Below are 17,245 nucleotides of genomic sequence, written 5' to 3'. Positions count from 1 at the left end.
AAACAAGGGCCATAACTCTAGACGTAATAAATGGAAATTGCTGAAATTCAATAGGATTCCTCTTTTTACTAACTTAAATGACGCATATAAATTTCATATAGCTCGGCAGATAACTTTTCATGTTAGTGCGTTCACAAGGTACAACAAACTGAAACAAGGGCCATAACTCTAAAAGCAATTAAAAGAAATTGCTGAAATTCAATAGGATTCTATGTTTCACTAATTTAAATGAGCATATAAATTTCACAAAGATCAGCAGATAACTTTTGATGTTAAAGCATTCACAAGGTGCAACAAAGTGAAACCAAGGGTCTGTTTTACAAAATTTTAACTAAAGATAAAATCCAAATTTTAGTAGATGCTTCACTTTTTGATTGGCTAAGCACTAAAATCAATCTAATATTATCCAATCAAATTAATAAAATTTGGATTTTATCTTAGTTAAAATTTGGTGAAACGGGCCCCAGGGTCATAACTCTAGAAGCAATTAACAGTAATTATTGAAATTAAATAGGATTCTTTATCATATATCAATTTTAGTTAATTAAGACAAAATCAAAATACCAACATTAGATAATTTTCTGGCTTAGATACAATCAGAATTAAACTAACCCCATCAGGTTTCTCGGCTACCATTAAAAGATGGCAGTATCTTGTTAAATAGCGAATTTATCATAACTTTGTAAATAATAAACGGAGTTGAAACATTTTGGGGGCTGATATTCCTATCAGGGATTCCTGTCGTGCTAAATGAAGTATCAAGCATTTAATTGCAAGATTACAGTCAGATATGTTGGCAGTATGTCAGTTACAGGTTTGCATTTACGTCCATTGAGTTTATACATACAGACCACCACAAAAATATGGGTAAAAGCTTACAAATCTTGCATGAATACAGAAATGAAATTTGGGCTCAACGACCTTCATATTTGCACTAACAACAGAGGTGAGAGAGGAATGGGGTTTAACATCCGTACGACACAAACCAGGTCATTTCGGGACTAACATGGTTTAATTAAATTTCAATAATTCGCCTGTGCGTAGGGGTCTTTAGCAGTGGGAGGAAACCAAAGGACCCATAGAAAACCAACAAGGTTGGACAGGCGACCCTACTCCTCGTCATGTACAACCGGGGGATCGAAACCACTTCAGTTGACTCAATGACAGACCTAATGATACAACCCGGTGAAAACCCACGAGGTTTGACAGGTGACCCAACTCCATGTCATGTCTGTTGATTGAATGACAGACCTTATGATACAACGCGCACACGTGAACTATTTGGCTATCTACCCCCTTGCACTAACAGGACCAATGAAAAGGAGCATATGCCATGCAGTGTGCTGTGAGGAAAAATTGCCTAGAAACCTGCATTTCCCCCATTTCATCATATAATTTCAACCGGCGAGGCTTCTTTTACATGCAAGCCAACATGTATATGATTGAACATTAGCTTTTCGTCCCATAAGAATGTCTTGGACACTTTTTCCTTTTTTCCTTGCCAGGCCCTATGTCCTGTGCTACTCACAACATGTGTGTGAAATAGCTCTATTTAATATAGGAATTTGAACTGGCAAGGCTTCTTTTACATGCAAGCCAACGAGTGTATGAATGGACTTTAGTTTTTCGTCCCATATCCGTAAGAACGCCTCAACACGTCTTCCATGCCAGGGCCTGCACCATGTGTGTGAAACAGCTCTATTTAACGTTGCTTCCCTTCTACCGAAGTGATATCGGAGACAAACAGAACAGAGAAACCAGGCCTTAATTACTCAGGAACCATCTCAGTCAACAGAAGGACCTCCTGATAAGTAAGCCAGCGCTATACTCAATGAGACACAGTGGTTTCCACATGACAACAGAATTACTGGGGGAAATAAGACGGTAGAGAGAGAAATGGGGTTAAACGTCCGCGCGACACAAACTAGGTCATTTCGGGACTAACATATGGTTTAATTTGATTTCAATACTTCGCTTGCACATAGGGGTCTTTAGCAGTGGGAGGAAACCACCAAAGGACCCAGAAAAAAACCCCACAAGGTTGGACTCCTTGTTACATACAACCGGGGAATTGAAACAACGCCAGTTGACTCAATGACAGACCTTATGATACAGCGCGTACACGCTAACCATTCAGCCATCCAACCAACCCCCGCCACCCAAGACGGTAGACGACATCTGTTAGATAATTTTAAAAAAAAACAATTCCTCTCACCTTTTTTACCTCGAAGTTTTTTATTTATAAAATCAAACATGTCTGTAGGTTGAGAGGTTTGTTTAGGTTGTTTATTTTTATCTTCAGTTTTCTTGTTTTTTTTCTTTAATTTCTTCATAGCATCAAATAAATCTTGATCTCCAGCTAACTCCTTCAACTCCATTATCTTATCTAGAGATTTACCTGAACATAAAATATATTAAACATAGGTCATTTCGGGACTGACATATGGTTCAATTTTATTTCAATAATTTGCTTGTGCGTAGGGGTCTTTAGCAGTGGGGGGGGAAACATGAGGACCCGGTGAAAACCCACAAGGTTGGACAGGCGACCCTATTCCTTGTCATGGGAATTGAAACCATGCCAGTTAACTCAATGACAGACATAATGATACAGCACACGCCCTAACCCTTCAGCCATCCACCCCCCCTGGTTAGAAGAGGAAACACAGAGAAAAACTGCTTGAAAAGATATCAACAGAATACAAAATATATTAATGAAATGAAATGGGGTTTAACGTCCTACTGTTCTGCTCTGACTGGGGTAATGAAGACCGGCATACGCCATACAGTGTGCTATGAGGAAAATTTTGCCCGGGCGGCGGCACTATAGCCTACTCTTATATCGAATTGTCAAGGGATCTTTTACATGCACACACGTGTACACAGGACTTCGTGGTTTTTTTGTCTCATCTGAACACCTGGAGCCCCTCACACATACTTAAGTGTGGTTATAGGATGAATTTAAATAAAAACTAGTTGTATGATGATAAAAGAGAGAGAGAAATGGGGTTTAACGTCCACTCGACACAAACTAGGTCATTTCGGGACTAATACATGGTTCAATTTTATTTCAATCATTCACTTGCACTTAGGGGTCTTTAGCAGTGGGAGGAAACTGGAGGACCCGGAGAAAACCCACTAGGATGGACAGACGACTCTACTCCTTGCCACGTACAACCGGGGAATCGAAACCCCGCCAGTTGACTCAATGACAGACCGTATGATACAGCACGCGTGCTTACCATTCGGTCATCCATCCCCCCTGTATGATGATAAAACTTACCTTTTGGTATTAATTGTATTGGAACAGGTTCTGCTTTACCATCACCATTTTTACCCAATCCTTGTCCAATAATATATCCCATTTTAATCATTAACTTAGACCCAATACCCTGAAAACATAATATATTATCAAATATTCTTAATAAAAAAATCATTTGCTCGCTACGGCAGTTAAGAAATGTTATTTTTACCAGTACTATAGTAAAATCAGCCCTGTGCTGTATGTATGCTAAAACTAAATAGAAATGAGATGAAATGAAATGGAGTTTAACGTTCTACTGTTCTGCTCCAAACTGGGCTAATGAAGACGGGCATACGCCATACAGTGTGCTATGAGGAAAAGTTTGCCTAGACAGCGGCACTACGGCCTACTCTTATATCTAATTCCAACTGTCAAGGGATCTTTTACGTGCACACCAATGTGTACACAGGACCTCGGTTTTTCATCCCATCCAAATGACTAGACAGGTGTCCTTGTCAGGTCCTCCGTCCTGCATCACTGACAAGAGGCAACCACGCCGGTAAATCTGGATATGAACTTTCTCGGTCAATGCAGGGATCCAACATCCGACCTCCAGACTAGCGAGCCAGTCTTACCCACTTAGCAACCGTGACCCCCAAAACTAAATAGACTCTGCATAGCATGAATTAACTATTACAAATAGAGAGAGAGAAATGGGGTTTAACGTCCACTCGACACAAACTAGGTCATTTCGGGACTAACATATGGTTTTAATTCTATTTCAATGATTCGCTTGCGCGTAGGGGTCTTTAGCAGTGGGAGGAAACCGGAGGACCCAGAGAAAAGCCATGGGGTTGGACAGGCGACCCTTATTACAAATAGACTTAACACCTAATATCAAGCCAATTTAACACTTTATTTTGACTCGATTCAAAATGGTTTATTTGGCATATTACCTTTGTATGTTCTTCCCATTCCCCTAATCTGGCTGTAGTTTTTGGTGGTTTCCATAGAAACACAGGTAGAGCATCATCATCATCATCTGAATCCGATCTATCTAGTGGTTTATTGAGATCATCATCTAACTCAGATTCATTATCTGATATGTCATCTTCATTACCTGTAAATAAGATATCAGATGATACAGATTGTAGGACTGTGGCGTCATTTATGTAAATAACATGTCAAATTATCATTTATTATTATTATTACAGCATATTTATAGAGCGCCCTTTCATATAACATGTTCAGGGGCACTTTACAAAGTAACAATGTAATCATAAATAAACAACAAGATTATGGACATGTTAATGATTGTATACAGAGTCAGTTAAAAGCCTGATTAAATAAATGTGTTTTAAGTTGTTTTTTAAAAGAATATAAAGATGTACAACATCTTAAACTAGGACTGTTATCACTGTAACCCAGGTATCATTTAATCTTGTGCATCTACCACTAATTTCTTTTACATTCATTTAATATCAAATCTTTGTATAAAAATTCGTAAAAATCATTTTAAATCACCCAATATCATCTAATTTGTAATTGTGTCCAGTTTAAAGCTGACTGATTAATTTTGGTAATGAGTGTCCAATTTACAAGTATTTAATTTTCTGACCACTGTTTTAAAATTGATTGGGTTGAATTTTTTGAATGGTCAGATTTAAACTGGCCACAAGTACAAATTAGATGAATTTTGGTGATTTTAAATGATTATTACAAATTTTGATATAAATATTGAACGAATATGAAAGAAATTAGTATATCATGTATTTTAGACAATTTGCTCCAATACAAAACATCACCATTCCGGGCCCTTGAACTTGTTTGGAAGGCATAAGGAAAGATAGGTTGCCAGGCAACGAAACATACGCCCACAGCAACTAAATCGTCTGGGCAGTCAACAAGGGTTGTCGCATATTTTTACTTTTTTCGGTAATGAAACATTTATAATTCACTAAAATCTGATTATGAGCAACAACTCACAAAGTAATTATCAGAAAACTATTAGAATTTGTTTGGTTTTTATAAAGTTCTGCCCCATGCTAACGTTTTGTATGCAAAGCTTTTAATATCATGGATTTAACTGTTCAAGTCATAAAAATTCATTGAAAATCAATATACTTGTTCGTCTCAAGATCTTAAACTTTGTGTATCAATCTGAAGTCAATCGGATGATAACTTAAGGGCCATAACTTTGGCAGTTATTATCGGAAATCGTTGAAAATCAATAGGAATCTTCGTCTCATGACCTCAAACACTGTGTATAAATTTAAACTCAATCGGATATCAATTTTGGCCTTTAGAGCGTCCACAAGATTTTTTGAAGTGATCAAGGGCCATAACTCTGGCAGTAATTATCGGAAATCGTTGAAAATCAATAGGCTTCTTCGTCTCATGACCTCAAACACTGTGTATAAATTTAAGGTCAATTGGATATTAACTTTGGCCTCTAGAGCGTCCACAAGATTTTTCAAAGTGATCAAGGGCCATAACTCTGGCAGTAATTATCGGGAATCGCTGAAAATCAATAGGCTTCTACTTCTCAAGACCTTAAACACTGTGTATAAATCAGATATTAACTTTAGCCTCTAGAGCGTCCACAAGCAATTGTGGATGCCGGACCGACAGACCGCCGGACGGACGGGGGCGACGACAATATACGGCCACATTTCAATGTGGGCATATAAAAACAACTTCTTGGAATATCAATTGGACTAGTCAGAAGATTCATACTCTGATCATAGTAGCTCGGCAAGGCACAGTTGCTAGTCCCTGTTAGGTTTGCACAACCACCTTTGCCTACCTCAATCAGCTGCTGTATGTTAAACATTAAGCTTATACATCGGAAAATTAAATACTATAATAGGTTGATGTTTGTACAAAGTTACAAAAAGATTTCTTTGACGGATAAAGAAATATACTTCGGAAATGAAATCGGAACGGAAGGAACAGTTATCAGAAAATAAAATATAGATTGATGAATGTAAAAGTATTATAAAGGTATCTTGAACAGTTTCTGAGATATGCTCTAGAATAATAATTATATACCAAAACATAAGTCAAATGTGTAGTAAAAATCATTCAGAGAATTTTTTTTCCATGGCAACGCAAAAATTTCTAATTAGCAAAAGGCACAACTACTGTAATAGGATGATGTGTGTTCAAAGTTTCAAAAAGATATTTTGAATGATTTATGAGAAATGCTCCGGAAACAAAATTGTGCATAAAAACTAAGTCAAATTTGTTTCCATGGAAACACAAAACTGATTAAATCGCAGAAATTCCAAATTAGCAAAAGGCACAACTAAGATAATAGGTTAATGTTTGTAGAAAGTTTCCTGAAGATTTCTTGAATGGTTTATGAGATATGCTCTGTAAACAAATTTGAACACCAAAAACCAAAAACTAAGTCAAATTTGTTTGCATGGAAACACGAAAAATATAACTCCCAGAACATGATAAATAGCAAAACGCACAACTATCACAGACTGATGTTTTTACAAGTGCCAAGAAGATATCTTGAACGATTTATGAGATATGCTCCGGAAACAAAATTCATGCTCCGGAAACAAAATTCTACACCAAAAACTAAGTCAAATTTCTTTCCACGGAAACACAAAAAATATAAATCCCAAAAGGCACAACTACTGTAATAGGTTGGTGTGTGTACAAAGTTTCAGAAAGATATCTTGAAAGATATTATGAGATATGCTCCGGAAACAAAATTCTACACCAAAAATTAAGTCAAATTTGTTTCCATGGAAACACAAAAAATATAAATCCCAGAAATTCCTAAATAGCAAAAGGCACAACTACTGTAATAGGTTGATGTGTATGCAAAGTTTCAGAAAGATATCTTGAACGGTTTATGAGATATGCTCCAGAAACGAAAAAGGGGTGGCCGCACCCCATTTCAATATCCCTCCCCAACTTTGTTTGGCGCGGGATAATAATAGAACTGATATTTCTAGGTCAGTATTGCGCACATTTAATTAGAAGTGTCACAAACTTACCTATTGGTAGAATGTGTTCTAAACCTATAGAAGTTTTATCACCATATTCATCAAATAAAACCTGTATCTTTTGATCTTTCATATCTATAACTGTAGCCTTGTACCATAAACCATCTTCATATTGAGCTAAACATTTAGTATCAATCTTTAATAAACTATACAAATAAATATAATAAAACATTATATAATATGTTAAAAACAACCATGTATATGGGAAATGAAATGAAATGAAATAGGGTTTAACGTCCTACTGTTCTGCTCCTAACCTGGGCTAATGAAGACGGGCATACGCCATACAGTGTGCTATGAGGGAAATTTTGCCCGGACAGCGGCACTATGGCCTACTCTTATATCGAATTCCAATTGCCAAGAGATCTTTTACGTGCACGCCAATGTGTACACGGGACCTCGGTTTTTTCGTACAATCCGAACGACTAGACAGCTTTCCTTGTCAGCCCCTCCGTCCTGCATCACTGACAAGGGAGAACCACGCCGGAAAATCTGGATGAACTTTCTCGGCCAATGCAGGGATCGAACACCCGACCTCCAGGCTAGCGAGCTAGCGTCTTACCCACTTAGCCACGTGATCCCCCATGTATATGGTATTTAATCAATAAATATTAGGATCAACATATTTATCGCAAAACTTAAAAGAAAATTAAAAAAAAAAAATACTAATATAAGCAGATTAAAAAAGATGTTATTGGCTGGCAATCTTTCACTCAGTTAAAGATAAGTTGCCAGGCAACAAAACATATGCCTACAGCAGTTAAGTCGGATGGATATCAACTTTAGCCTGTAGAGTGTCCACGAGATATTTCAAAGAGATCAAGGGCCATAACTCTGGCCATAACTATCGGATATTAACTTTAGCCTCCAGAGGGTCTACAAGCAATTGTGGATGCCAGACCGACGAACAGGGGCGTCGACAATATACAACCATGTGGGCGTATAAAAAGGGATGATCCCCTGATTAAAGTTCACTAAAGTTGTAAACAGAATCATGACTAATCTGATACATTTTTAGAGTACACATATAATTATATAAGTGATTACATTTTTAAATAGCGAGTTTGGTGGTGGGTACATTACCGAGACCAGTATCAAGGTTTTCCATCCATGTGTAAAATTTTTATCGGACTTCTGCACAGCGTAATCAATAATCTTTCTATCTAACAGGTTTAGAAGTTCTCTGAATTAAGGGCAATAACTATTACATAAACTATGGTTGAACTGCACTGATCGGTATGATGACCCAATTAAACCAGAGAGAGAGAGATGGGGTTTAACGTCCACTTGACACAAACTAGGTCATTTCAAGACTAACATATGGTTAATAATTTCAATAATTCGCTTGCTCGTAGGAGTCTCTAGCAGTGGAAGGAAACCGGAGGACCTGGAGAAATCCACGAGGTTGGACAGGCGACCCTACTCCTTATCACATACAATTGGGGAATCGAAACCATGCCAGTTGACTCAATGACAGACCATTCAGCCATCCAATCCCCCAAGATCCAGTATCATTTTCTCACCTATAATTTGGTTCCTGATATTCTTGTAGGTCTTCTAGTTTGACAGGATAACCATGACTATTTCTAAAAAATAATATAAGAAAACAATGCAAATTAGATTTCAATCGTCTAATTATTAAGATCACAGACCTATATATATTCAAATTATTGAAATTATATCAATTCAGATTGTAATGAAATTTTAGTAGAATTATGCATATATCAAACTACTACAAATTCGGAATACTTTTATGAAATGAAATGAGGTTTAACGTCATACTGTTCTGCTCCAACTTGGCCAATGAAGACAGGGAATACTTTTATATATTAAATCCATATATTAGCATGCAAAGTACAAAACTTACTGACAGTTTATTTGAGGACATACATCCTAACTTTCTAAAGATCAATATGGTACAACCAGTCTGATTAAAATACAGCTCTATATTTCTTTTCGTTTTTTTATACTTTCGATGGCCTACACTACATGAAGATCTGACCCGTTGTAATGGGAGGTCGCATCAGAGGTCATACGCGCGGCTTTTGACCCTATGACGACAGACATTAATCAACCAACGTTGACGTTTCTAGTTCCGTGCACAATAAGCCAAGAACTGATCGTAACAGACCGCTTCATTGGCTAATCCCTCACATTAACCAGATCCTAGTGTTATATAACAACTCTTCCAGATCGTAATGTTACATAACAACTCTTCCAGATCCTAGAGTAGTGAAGACAAGTAAAACGAAATTTTTAAGTATAAAAAAACGAAACGAAATAGGATCTGTGTATTTGCCTACGATATCACCTTAGGTGGAATTGGACGTAAAACTCTAGGAATGAACGAAGGATCTTTGTTTCAATTAGATTGTCTAAAATTGAATGATCAAAACCTACCGGCAATCTTCGTCACTAAATTTACATCTTCCCTCTAAATAAAATGGACACACTGCCATAGAACTGTGGGTTGGATTACAAAACATTACATTAACCTAAAATAGACAACAGTACCGTATTCTTATATACAGCATCCTATCCAATCCTGTTCTTGGTATTATTTCAACCACCTGCTGGCTCGCTAGCCTGGAGGTCGGGTGTTTGATCCCTACATTGGCCGAGAAAGTTCATCCAAATTTTGCGGCGTGCTTCTCCCTAATCAGTGATGCAGGACTGGGGGCCTGATAAGGACAGCTGTCTAGTCGTTTAGATGGGATGGAAAAACCAAGGTTCCGTGCACACATTGGCGTGCACGTTAAAGATCCCTTGACACAGGGAGTCACAGTAGCTCGGTAAGGCGCTAGTACTGATCGAGGCAGTTCCTTAGTATTTTTCATCATTTGCCCATGTCCGTGGTCCAGGACAAAGATTATGGCAAGGAACTGAAATGGGGTTTAATGTCCTACTGTTCTGCTACGACTGGGCTAATGAAAACGGGCATACGCCATACAGTGTGCTATGAGGGAAATTTTGCCCGGACAGGGGCACTATGGCCTACTCTTATATCAAATTCCAACTGCCAAGGGATCTTTAACATGCACACGAATGTATACACGGAACCTTGCTTTTTCGTCCCACCCAAACGACTAGACAGGCACTCAGTCTTCCACCACTGACAATGGGAAACCACGTCAAAAAATCCTGATTGAATTTCTCGGTCAATGCTAGTGAGCCAGCATCTTACTCACTTAGCCACCATGGCTCCCATGGCAAGGAACAGAATCTATTTGTGAACCTTAGCAAGCACATCAGAGAGAGAAGAATGATAGTTAAAACACCTCTTAGTTAGTGAACCAGAGCCATAATCACCGAGAGAACCTGGCTCCCATGACATGTGAAGAAAGATAGAAGGGTTTAACGTCACTACATAACTTGGCTCATTTTGGGACTAATTAACATGATTCCATTTTATATCAATAATTCACTAGCGCGTAGAGGTCTTTAGCAGTGTTAGGAAACTGGAGGACCTGGAGAAGACCCAAGAGGTTGGACAGGATCGATCCTATTCCTTGTCATGTACAAGCAGTTATTCGAAACCACACCAGTTGACTCAATGACAGACCTTATGATACAGCGCGCACGTGCTAACCATTCGGCCATCCAGCCCCCCTATTCATTGTCACGTACAAGCAGGGAATCGAAACCACGCCACTTCACTCAATGACAGAACTCTGGCCACCCAAACCCCCTATCTTGTGAAGAAATCAATATTGTAATACACATACCATAGGACACTGAGTGTTGTGTGAAACTGGATCTACAGAATGTATAAGTGCATTATAATAAGCTAGGCATCCCCAATCATGTTGGAATGGTGCTCGACATCTCATCCCCTGGAGCTCTAACAAAGATTCTTCTAAACTTTCATCGACAGACGTATCTTCACCTGGTATTGTATTGCCTGTATCCTGACTTATTGAATCATCTTTTGTTATATCTTCTCCTAAAGCCTCCTATAATAAATAAAAAACATGTAACAACATTATCAATTATTCATAACTGTCTTACCTGCAGTATGAATCAAATACTACATGCCAGACAAGGTAACATACGCCCACCAACAGCTTGGTCATCTGTAACGTTTTGTCCCCATTTTTAATTATACACAAGGATTAAGGGCTGGTATGCTGAATAATGACTATGGGGAAATAACTCTAAAAAACACTGAATGAGTTTAGACGGATGGACAAAAATGACATTATACGACGACATTAACATGAGTTGGTGTACATACAATAAAACAATCTTGCTCACTGAATGAGTTTAGACGGATGGACAAAAATGACATTATACGACGACATTAACATGAGTTGGTGTACGTACAATAAAACAATCTTGCTCACAGCATGGAAATGGTACAAACCAAATATATGATAGATATAGATAGAGAGAGAAATTGGGTTTAACGTCCACTCTACACAAACTAGGTCAATTCGGGACTAATATATGGTTCAATTTTATTTCAATAATTCGTTTATGTGTAGAGGTCTATAGCGGAGGGAGGAAACCAGAGGTAATGGAGAAAACGCACATGGTTGGACAGCCGCTCCTACTCCTTATAACGCGAGTAGATTCAATGACAAACCTTATGATACAGCTATGCAGTAACCTTTCGGCCACTCAACACACCTATGGTAGATATAAGAATGACAACTTAGATAAAATAACACTAAATATCAAGTCTACACCGGTAGTAGTCTCCTACATAGGGTATGTTTAGCCTTGTTCATCAAGGTGCTTCAGGCCCATCTTTTAAGATAACATCAATGTAGATTTAAATTGACCAATAATTCGTGTTTTCAATGTCAATGACTGTGGATGATATTGAGTTTTGAGACTTAGCTATTTTAAGCTGTGTTTAGAGGGTGGGTGTACCCTATTTCAAAACTACTGTTAATAAAATTATAAAATCCTGATACTATACCTGAAATGCAGCATATTCATCATCTACTGTAGTAGTGGTAGTAGTTGTAGATTCTATAGACTGTAATAGCTGTCCTTTCAATAAAGACAACAGGCTATCTATAAAATATTTTAAACAGAATTACTACAGTTATTACATATAACAAGGATCTTCTCACAATAGGCTAGCCCTGAGCGTTCAATTTAAGGCAGGACACTACCTTATAAAACACTCTGTATAGATTGATCTGTCAAATTTTGATATCAGCTAAAATTGCCCAAAATAGTTAAAATTTGTTGATTTTTCAAGTCATGTCCAGCCTTTATATTATATAGTGTTAAATATTTAGTCATTTGTATAGGTAAATCAAATTTTTAACTTTTAACTTGCTTTTTTCCGTACTCAATTTTTCACCCATATCAGGTCTTAGAAAATCAAATTCTCAAAATCTATGAGAGATAATGGTCTCATCTTTGGAATACGATTAGTGCTATAGCTACTGTTTGCAATAAGGTGATTTTCAAAGTGTTTGTTATACATTTGGACATTTTATTGTACAAAATCCTTTTAGTGGTGTGTTCGGCCACACCCACTTGTTTTATGTGGGATGCATAATGTTCTTTATTAACATTCAAATAGTAAAATTTATGCCTTATTGCACTCTTTAATGCCTATATATGTTATTCCAAACCACAAATAGTTTGTTTCAATAAAATTGTTGAAGATTTTGATTTCCTAACATAGCCACAGTGAATATATAAAAAAAATCCAATATGGCCACCATTTCCATGACAACAAATAAACATTTTGCGCTCAAATTATCAAATCTGATTTGGGACATCATATACTAATATTACACTAAATGGCAAGTTTCTGTTATCAATGTAAAATTCTTAGGTAGTGTCCTGCCTTAATGAATTCATTTCAGTCATTACATGTATTAACATAATTCAGAGATTCATTTGGCGTTGAATCAGACAAGCATTGCATGACTTTTAATAGTTACTTTCGAAACAGATCCTTATTGGCTTTGGCCTCTATCCGTTACTGGCTGATCCTATACACAACTAATATGAAAATAAGGCTTCCTGCCTCCGACCCCCCCTCCCCCATCTCGGTTCTAAGGTTATTTTGGAATGCTTACTGTCTATTTTTCACTGTGATTCTTATTTTTTCACCAAAAGGAATCATTTCTTGCCACCTCCGACACAAATTTATAATAATCTAAACTAGTTTCATGTAGAATTTTGCGATCCAAAAACACAAACAAGATTTGAGATGGAGGGAAAATCCTTATTTTCATATTAGTTGTGTATAGGATCATCCAGTAACGGATAGACGCCAACTACACTTTTAGGAGAACTGTCCAGTACAATAATTTTAAAGGGTATACGGTAAATATATTTAAATATGCTTTTTATATTCTTCCTGTGATTGATCTTAGTTGATTCACATTTCTATTAAATGCTCATTTTTACGTAGATTGTTGGGGTTTTTTTATTTAATATATGTACACATCACACAATAAAGACTGCCACAGCTTTCAAAGTTGATGATTCATGCTTTATAAGTGAAATAATTTACCATTTTTTCTTTACAACTAACCTTCCGTCAATGCTATTAATTCCTTCAAATCATCTTTTAATTTTACCATGTCATCTGTTTCCCCTGCAGCTTCAATGGCTTGTTCAACTTGATTTAACTTTAAGTAAAAAAAATACAATGTCAAGCACCACTATGTTATGTGAGGTTTTTTTACTATAATAGTCGCTTTTATGTGCCATGTATATCTACCTCCAGGATGGCTCAGGAAGGCTTGCCTACAAATTCATATATGTATCTGAGCAGCACTACACAGCCTAATATTTATATCAAATTCCAACTGCCAAGGGATCTTTTACGTGCATACCAATGTGTACACGGGAACTCCGTTTTTTGTCCCTTCCAATTGACTATATGTTGTCCCTTGCCAGGCCTTCTGTTCTGTACCAGTGACAAGGACAGGAAAATCTGGATGAACTCTCTCGGTCCGATGCAGGGATCGAACACCAAACCGCCATTTAGCGACCCAACATCTTACCCGCCTAGCCAATTTGATCAAAAAACTATACAACACTTACTTATGGAAAAAGAGTTACCGGTGCTAATTTATTTGGGTGACGTTACCATTTCTTGTTGTGACTATTCAGTATTAATTATTGGTAGACTCATTATCAATTATCAACTACTCAGTGGTATGGCTGGCAATTGATACCATTTTTAGATATCGATATCGGCAACCATTTCGGCAATATGGATATCGATATATCAGAAAATTTGAAGTTGAAAGAAATAACTGTTTGTACATGTATGCTTATATAATGCATTTAAATGTGTTATTTTTCAAATAAAAAAAAACTATGATCCTCAAACTATAATTTCTTAATGTTTGTTTCGTTCACAACTTATCTGATGGTGTTATTAACAAAATATAGTATTGACAATTTTCCTCGCCTGCTTATCACAATAAATAAATTTCTATTAAAATCGAGTTATTTCCCCTGAACAATTGATTAATTATTTTTTAATTTGTCATTGTTGTAAACGACCACAAAAATTACCGGCGCGGTGGATGTACCTTAGTGTGTGTATTTTCAGTTTTAACATGTTTTGAATGATATGACGGTGATTATTTGACACAAAATATTCCGTTAATTTCATTTTATTGAAGCTCCTTTATTTTTTATTTGAGTATCAATATCAAGAACTGAATATCGTTATCAATATTTTCCTATAGTCGCTGGCGATAATCGTCTATATCGATATTTTTCGCCAGCCCTACTCAGTGGCTATTAAGTTGATTAGTGCCTTTGTAGATTATCACCCTATTGAGTCCTAGTCCCTTGATTTTATTGTCATGTAATGATTTCATGATTTGCTGGTATAATATAAAAGAATACTCTTTGAAATGTTGCCCAAATAAATTGTAGTACCTGGTAACTGGTTTTCCATGTGTTAAGAGTCCATTGCTTTATCCAGTTACCAAATGCCTATTACAGATTACTATTCTATCATTTGGGATGGTTGAAATGGAGCACAGGAAAATTTTGAATAATTATTTAGCTAACAAACAATCAACAATTACATTAGCATATTGAATACACACCATAATTATATTGGCTTAAAATATTTTTAGAATGCCAACCTCCTATGGCCTAGTTTTTAGACTGATAACCTTGTGGGCTGTCGAATGTAGACTTCTTTTAGTATCTGGTACCATATTAGTTCAGCTCTGAACGTAGGTCTCATTACCCCTGTTAGCTAGAAAGTTATAGCATTATGTGTATAACGATACAATTGATACAGTCTAAGAGAGAGAGATAAATGGGGTTTAACGTCCACTCAACACAAACTAGGTCATTTCGGGACTAACATATGGTTTAATTTTATTTCAATAATTCACTTGCGCGTAGGGGTCTTTAGCAGTAGGAGGAAACCGGAGGACCCGGAGAAAACCCAGGAGGTTGGAAAGGCTACCCTACTCCTTGTCACGTACAACCGGGGATTCGAAACCACGCCAGTCGACTCAATGACAGACTTTATGTCGATACAGCGCGCACGCTAACCATTCAGCCATCCAACCCCCCGATACAGTCTAAGACTCCTTACGCAAGTTTAAATAGGTTCAAAGTAAACGCACAACTATTAACACACATCATTTGGACCACTAAAATAGTTACTGAACAGTTTTTCTTTGTAGTAATGCGTTCTACATTTTCAAAGCGATGTTTCTTATAATGTGCAAGCCGCCATGACACACGGGCGGACATTATAATTTCGATAGGCAAGAAATTTCACGTAGCAGTTGGGTTTCATCAAATCATATAATTATGCGGTAAGGCTTCACCTTTATTTCAATGGAATTGGTTTATTATATGTTAAGCTATGTGCAGTACAGTTTTGGGTCAGTTTATGTGTAAATTAAGGGAGCTATATAGGCCAGTAACCTTTTTGTAGTCATTTGACTAAAAAACTTGCGCAAAGGATCTCCGTAGGACGAGCCACTACTGTGGCTGGAGTAAGACGGAAGACATCAGTAGTGGAACCATTTCTAATCTATACCCCTGTGAAAAGTTGCCCAGTAAAATTGACTGGGAAGGGAAACCTTTTCAACAAGGATTCAATAGGACGTTTCCTGAACGTACAGAGCGAGTGTAATAAGACCTACGTTCAGAGCAGAACTAGAACTAGTACCACTACCAATATTATAATTTATTAATAGCCAATTACATTCTGTATGTTAAGACAAAAAGAAGATTTATTAACCTGTGACTTGTATAGTTCTATGGAACATTTCAGACTTTCTTCATCCATTTTACTGCTTTATTGCCTTGTCAGACAAGTTGTCTACCATCCAATCCAAATAAAATATGTTTATGAATCGATATGATTGGTAAGAAACAATTGTCTTCATTAGGATTATGATTATGGCATGGGGAGACTCAGACAGAACATTTCAATTAATTCGACAGGAGCTTGTTTAACCCTTTCTAAAGCTACCATTAAAGGTAATTCTTGTCACACTACTACAATTCCCTTGACACTTTACTACGTACACCTTACGTTTAGTCACATCCACTTGAGTTGTGTAGGTCTGTCCCCGTAGATTCTGGACTTTGCTGATGAAGAGCTGTTATTTGAATGGGTCGCGATGACAACAAAAATAAAACTCCCCGGCTCCAACAGTCGATATCATTGAACTATTTCTACAAGGGACAGGGGTAGTTGTGTAAAAGTAAAACCGTGGTTTGCTGGCGCAAAGCAAATACACGTGCTTATTTCTCAAAAATACATGAATTTCATCGGTGCCAGTTTCGCTTTACCTTTTCATGCAACTTCTGGTATTCTCAAAATCACGCCCCGATGTATGTGCGAAACGAAATTATCGTACCTTCTTTCGTGTGAGAAATCGAAATATTGAGCAGCAATGAGGCATTTGTAGATCTAGGTAAAAACAATATAAATCTTATTTCAATTAAAATATTTTTCAAAGCCAAGGGCAACCTTTTGTGACTTTGTTTTTACTGTTTTATAAAT

The 17,245-nt window shown here is 37.0% G+C and overlaps 1 protein-coding gene across 1 annotated transcript in view; it reads right to left on the bottom strand.

Moving 5' to 3' along the window:
- LOC126808487 (zinc finger CCCH-type with G patch domain-containing protein) overlaps positions 1-17,245 on the bottom strand; it is a 48,868-nt gene extending 31,623 nt beyond the window's left edge. Inside the window, exons 1-10 of the mRNA XM_050533233.2 lie at positions 16,475-17,245; positions 13,775-13,871; positions 12,191-12,288; positions 10,992-11,219; positions 9,667-9,761; positions 8,790-8,852; positions 7,258-7,412; positions 4,198-4,361; positions 3,281-3,389; positions 2,216-2,398 (exon numbers count right to left, since the gene is read on the bottom strand). Of these exons, the coding sequence (XP_050389190.1) occupies positions 2,216-2,398; positions 3,281-3,389; positions 4,198-4,361; positions 7,258-7,412; positions 8,790-8,852; positions 9,667-9,761; positions 10,992-11,219; positions 12,191-12,288; positions 13,775-13,871; positions 16,475-16,522 (1,240 nt within the window). The 5' untranslated portion in view covers positions 16,523-17,245. The remainder of the gene's footprint in view (positions 1-2,215; positions 2,399-3,280; positions 3,390-4,197; positions 4,362-7,257; positions 7,413-8,789; positions 8,853-9,666; positions 9,762-10,991; positions 11,220-12,190; positions 12,289-13,774; positions 13,872-16,474) is intronic.

The sequence above is a fragment of the Patella vulgata genome, chromosome 1 (assembly GCF_932274485.2).
Source record: "Patella vulgata chromosome 1, xgPatVulg1.2, whole genome shotgun sequence".
Lineage (NCBI taxonomy): Eukaryota > Metazoa > Mollusca > Gastropoda > Patellidae > Patella > Patella vulgata.
This window is presented reverse-complemented; position numbering and strand designations above follow the sequence as displayed.